At 48.6% G+C, this 6,000-nt stretch overlaps 1 protein-coding gene across 2 annotated transcripts in view; it reads right to left on the reverse strand.

Moving 5' to 3' along the window:
- The window catches only part of LOC125946410 (uncharacterized), a 94,523-nt gene extending 89,702 nt beyond the window's left edge, over window positions 1–4,821 (reverse strand). The window contains exon 1 of one of the 2 annotated variants that reach the window (XR_007467567.1): window positions 3,679–3,801. Coding sequence is in view for 1 of the 2 variants with exons in the window: in XM_049669532.1 (XP_049525489.1) it covers window positions 4,540–4,698 (159 nt within the window). In the remaining variant the exon portion in view is untranslated. Of the gene's footprint in view, window positions 1–3,678; window positions 3,802–4,539 lie in introns of those variants that run through there. The other variant, XM_049669532.1, reaches the window with a different exon arrangement.
- Between the last annotated feature and the right edge of the window lie 1,179 nt (window positions 4,822–6,000).

The raw sequence follows: 6,000 nt of genomic DNA on the forward strand, positions 1-6,000 counted from the left end.
TTGGCCCCTAGTAATCATCATCTTTAATTCCGAGTGGCCTGAGGGGACGTAAATGCAACGTGATATCTGTACATATCTTTCGTGGCAACCGAGGAAAAAAAATGACTGTTTTTCTCTATAGGCGCTTCTGGAAGTAGGTCACCGTTTCCATAACACCTCTGACAAATGTGGTCGCACTGATCGCAAATCGTCAACAGGACGTTATCAGGTTAGGAGTGTAGATGTAAAGGGACCACCAACAGTGCTCCAGGCGCCACATAATACCTTTCATATATTTATTTCCCCAGGCACCGGTATACTGCTTGTTTTCAATCAAATTCAGCCGACGTCTATTCATTTCGGACAAGGCATTGCGGGACAGCTAGGAAGAACATTTGGCCCAACAGCGTCCTAGAAGTGTCCTTCGTACAAACGATAACGTGGATATCTCAAGTTGAAAATAAAAATAAAAAGCAGGCATGCTTCAAGATGGATAGTTTCTTTCGTTATTGCGATTTGTCTGCGTTTGCTCACACAGAGAAAGATGGCCAAATTTATCAGAGAAGCAGTTTACGGCCGAATAAGAATACTGCAAGCAATAAATCAGAAGGAAGTAAGAGATAAACAAAATAGAGAAAAAATGTGTTTGATAATTATATTGAGATGGAAATGCAAAAATGACTACAATTTCATTGTCGTATTTCAAAGCAAGTACCGGGTTCCTTTATCAATCTTTATCTTTTTTCTGTATAATAAAGAATTAACAAAACTTAACCTAATTTACAACCACGTAATGCGAAATAAAATGAAATTCCAGGTTTTTAAGGGCCAAAACCACAATATGATTATGAGGCGCGTCGTAATGAAGGACTCTGGTTTAAGTTTGATCACCGGGAGTTCCTTAACGTGCACCCAATGAACGGTACACGGGTGTTGCTGCATTTTACCCCCATCGAAATGCGGCCACCGCGGTCGGTGGATCTGCCTACACCAGGATTTGCGTCTCTCAAGCATATATATACAGGGTGTCTCAGTTAAAAGTAGCCAATGTTTTAAAAACGACGGAGTGTGCTAGGAGGCTCAAACCAACTCAGTGGTGTGGAGGATCGCGTGTCCTAGTCTGCGGTGTTTTTTTCCGTTTTGCAAAGTCAGTGAGTGTAAACTTAGTATTGCCTAACTTTTTAAATATTGGCTTCACCAAGAAAGTGCCAATACGAAAGTTGTAGATCAAATTTAAAAATGGCCGACTGAAGTGTTTGCAACTAAGTACCATTCATGGAGCTTCTTTTAATTGCCCCCCCCCCCCCCCCCCTTTAAAGAAAGCCCGCGAAACAAAAACAAGCGCATGATAGCTCTACTATTTCAGCGCTCCCAGACGACCGATCAAGAAACGAAATCCACGTATCTGTACAGCGTTTCTGGGATGGGCGTGGCGTTTCGGTGGCCGCAAGGTACACGGTATCAACTATCGCTAGTGAGATATGATCGCGAACGAATAGAAGAACATGACAATTGCATTTTCCTTCCCGACTAAACAGTTCTGCGGTCAACATTTATTCAAGCCCGAGCTTCTTTTTTTCTTTTTCTTGCCTTGTGCGTTCGTGCTTAATTCCACAAGTTGAGAGAATGATATGTTTGTGCCACGTCACGTCGAAGCGCGACACACCTTCATCACCGCCGCTCGCTCTGTACGCCCGATCGCGACAGGGCACGCGAGTGAGTAGTCTCAAAAAAAGGCCCGCGAACAATGTCCTTTACTGATCGGTCGCCTGGGGGCGCTGAAATAGTGGCGCTATCACGCGGTTGCTGTTGTATTTTGTGGGCTTTTATTAAAGGCAATTACAAGAAGCTCCATCAGTGGTACTTAGTTGCAAGCACTTCAGTCAGCCATTTTTAAATGTGATCTAAACTTTCGTATTGGCACTTTCTTGGTGAATCCAATATTTAAAAAAGTTAGGCAGTTACTTTATACAAATAATTGACGTTGCGAAACGAAAAACAAACACAGCAGACATGGACACGTGATTCTCAACACACTGAGTTGGTTCAAGCTTCCTGGCACACTCCGTCGTTTTTAAAATGTTGGCTACCTTTAGCTGGGACACCCTTTATATGTAAACATCCCTAGTGGCAGATACTTAGTGGCACTGGGAACGCGTGTCTCTGTAAATCCACAGGCGTATAGGGCGAATCGAGCGCCATGTGCGTCTCTAGGGCATTTTGGGAGCAGCGTAAACAGGGTATAGCTAACGCACATTTACGCAGACATTAATGCGCAGAAAACAAAGGTAATGTTCAATAGCCTGGCAAGGAAACAAGAATTCATGATCGCCGATCAGCCATTAGAATATGTGCAGGAGTACATTTATCTAGGTCAAATTACTCGCCGGGGACCCTGATCATGAGAAGGAAAATTAAAGAAGAATAAAATTGGGTTGGAGTGCGTACGGCATGCATTGCCAAATCTTGACTGGGAGCTTACCATTGTCATTGAAAAGTGCGCAACCGCTGCATTCTACCGGGGCTACCATATGGGGCAGCAACTTGGAGGTTAACAAAGAAGCTCAAGAAAAAGTTAAGGACCGCGCAAAGAGCGATGGAAGGAAAAATCTTAGGAGTAACGTTAAGAGACCGGAAGAGAGTGGTGTGGATCAGACAGAAAGCGGGGAGGGCCGATATTCCGATATTCTTGTTGGGATTAACATAAAAATGGAGCTGGGCAGGTTTTGTATTGCTTATGGTAGATAACCGGTGGGTTCGGCGTGCGTAATTTGATGCGGACGGCTCGGGAATAGATCCATGTTTTATCTCAAGCCTGAGCCCCTATACCAGAGTGCATCGCGCGCCAGCTTGGTTGGCCGACAGCATGCTGGCCTACAGTTCACGTGCACTGAAGAGCGTGCGTCGAGTTTGCGCCTTCGCCAAAGTGTTTATTCACCGGGTACTTGTGCGCATGCGCTGCGGCAACAGCTGATAATCGCGCTGATGCGGGTAACATTCAACGCACCGGTCTATACAGGGCTGGTATTTTGTAGCGATGCGTTATGCTTTATTCTATACTAGTCTTGTCATCCACCCCTCACGGCCGGCTGATAACGTGTGCGGACCGTCGCTCTGACGACTGACCAAGCGCGAAAAGCACGAAAGGGCATTAGCATCGGAAGGGCAATTTTCGGTGACGTGTAGCCGAAGCGACGAATCAGACCTGGCCGGCCGCTGCCTGGCGATACAGAAACGCCGTATTGTAGCCACGCCTTAAGACTAACGTGTTAGTGCTATTCCAGTAGAACCAGCATTATTGGGTCTACCTGCCTTGTTACGCTATATTTTACACAGCGGATTAGAGTTAAACGCATGGTCAAACGCATGCTAAGAAGGAATAGCGCCTGAGACCGAAATATTCTTTGTGAAAAACACGCGAGGACATGTAAAGAAACGACCAGAGAGGAAAGGACGTCCTTGGTCTTCCACGGGGCCTTTTCGGCTATATCACCTATAGAGTTGCGATGTGCCGCGCATGGTACCTTACGTATTGCCCGGACAAAGGACTGGCGCCCCCTGACGAAAAAGAAAGACGTTCTTTCCTGCCTTGGTCATTTTTAATGTACATGCTTTCGCGTCTTTTCCACCGCAAGAAGTGTGAATTAAATAGCACAAAAATAAGTAGTAAGACCGAAGAATACCACGTGTGACACTTACCACGCACTATCAAGCAGGTCTGCAGGAGCCAGTAGTCAACAAGGAGCCTCTACGTGTAGATAAGCCTCGGTTGTCTCCATGATACGTTATCGTTTATATAGCGCTAAGAGCTGCAAACCGGCGTAGTCCTAAAACCCCTCTACATAAAAAGTAGCCACACTCCCCTCCTCCGCCTTCCCTCCTCGTTTCTCTCTTTCGCGCTCCCTCCTCGATCATGGCGCCGCCTACAATGCTTGAGCGTAGTAGACGACCTTTCGCAGAGTGAATGCACGCTTAGCAAGGCGGTGGACTTTGAGAGTTTGCTTTCTAGCATCGAGTAACTTCGTGTGCAGCAAAGAATTTTTGTAAGGAGGGTTATACAAATTCAGTGACGACAGGTTTTTTTTTCTTCCTCTTATGAAAATTATTTCTTTAAGTACCCAAACGAGCGCCAACGCCGTACCACGACGACTCCGAATGTATCGGGTGCGCTACAATTAGGTACGTAACATTTGTCAAGCGCGTGTCGCAAGATCTTGTTGCGAATTGGTGTAAATACCAAATTTATGATCGAATGTCAACATATTGGCCTCCAGCAAGCCCTCGGTAACCTAAATAATCCGCGCCTTCCATCCATCGGAATTCGCCGCGCGTATCAGCTATGACGTAAAAAGGCTGGCAGAGGCCACAGACAATCGCTGCTCTGAAGGTTCGATAGGGCGTTACAAGCTACAAAGCAGTCAACATGCGTGCTTGCCAATCTTCTAAGCATGCGTGAAGGCTCGCGTGCCCGCGAATGCAAGCCTGTAGGCGTACAAAACGATTAAGCGCGCCGAATACACGTCCAAATACACCAAAGTAGTATACGTACTCGCAACTTACCTCGCATAGTCGTGTGGAGGGTGTTGGTATGAAGTTCTTCCTGCCGATTCGATGAATCCATGCCTTTCTTCTTAACCCGTCTCGCTTACCAGACGGTATCGAGAAGAGTCTCTTGCCTTTGCTGCAAGTATTTGGGCATCCGAAGGCGCAGCAAGTCATGGTTATGGAAAATGCCGTGAAGCGACGTCGCACTTGCCACAAAACTTAGTTCAACGCATTCTCAAACTGAAACAACACGGAAGAGCAACGGTACCAACGTGCGCTCCTCGCCAGTCAGTAGACGCTTATCAGGCGCAAATGGCGATGGAGCGTGATCGTAAACAAACGCAGCCAGCGCGCGGCGGCACGACGGCCCACGTGATGCCATTAGGCCAATACCGACGCGGCGTCGGCCTCGGACAGGGCGTGTGAGGAGGAGGCGGCATTCTTCAAAGCGTGACGCTACTTTTTACATTGAGAAGACGACATTTTTACATAGCATTCCCGCTAAGCGGTTTTGTGATATTTGCTAGCATATGCCGGCCTGAGCGGAGCGGACAGCAAGCGCTCAGCTAAAACACTCTAATGGCACGTACACACTAGCGGCAAAACGCGCGCGGCGCGCCGCCGGCGGCAAAACGCAGCAGCGGCAGGGCGGCCACACCAACCGGCGGCGCGCCGCTGCGGCAATCACGTAACAGACTAGACTCTCTCCCCCCTTCTCGAACTATCCGTTTGCTCGGTCCGGGAGCTGACGCGTGCAGATGATAGTGCGAAACGTGTGTGTGCCCGCTCTCCCAGTTTCATGGCGCAGTACCTGTGCACCGTTTCAGCGCTCGCCTCCCCCCTAACAGTGTCGACAAGCGGTCTTTAGGTTCCATGACGGACATCGTCTAGCGCTCTTATCAGTTGCCCTTACGACTCAGTGGCCCAGCCGCGTGCCGTTCCGGAAGAACGCAACGAGCGACTGCGTGCCCAGAAGCGTGGCTGCGCACGGAAAGAGCATACGCAGCAGGACGTGCGCTCGGAAGCCCTAGTCGAACAAGAGGTCATTGGTCCAAATCGCCGCGAACGACAGTTGAGCATAGACCGCTTTAGCAGCACGCGCTCCGTTCAGATTTCACGCTTTGAGATACTGCAAACTGCGTAGATTTCGCATTTGACAAGGTCTTGCAGACGCGAGCGATCCCTGCCGCTGCAAAGCATGAAGAAAACCTGTTTCGCGGCTGAGTCGGCTTTCTAGTGGAGCGAGAAATGCGCGCGTTTCATTCCGCTGCCGGTATAAGCAGTGTGCGCAAGCGCAATAGCATTCCCGCTAAGCGGTTTTGAGGCATTTGCTAGCATATGCAGGCCTGAGCGGAGCGGACAGCAAGCGCTCAGCTAAAACACTCTAATATGATCCGTGCCGGCGGCCGCGCCGGAGGCGTTGCCTTATACGCGCGGAACGATTTCCTTTGTGTAACCCAGCGATACGAAATGCCG

Source organism: Dermacentor silvarum, chromosome 6 (assembly GCF_013339745.2).
Source record: "Dermacentor silvarum isolate Dsil-2018 chromosome 6, BIME_Dsil_1.4, whole genome shotgun sequence".
Lineage (NCBI taxonomy): Eukaryota > Metazoa > Arthropoda > Arachnida > Ixodida > Ixodidae > Dermacentor > Dermacentor silvarum.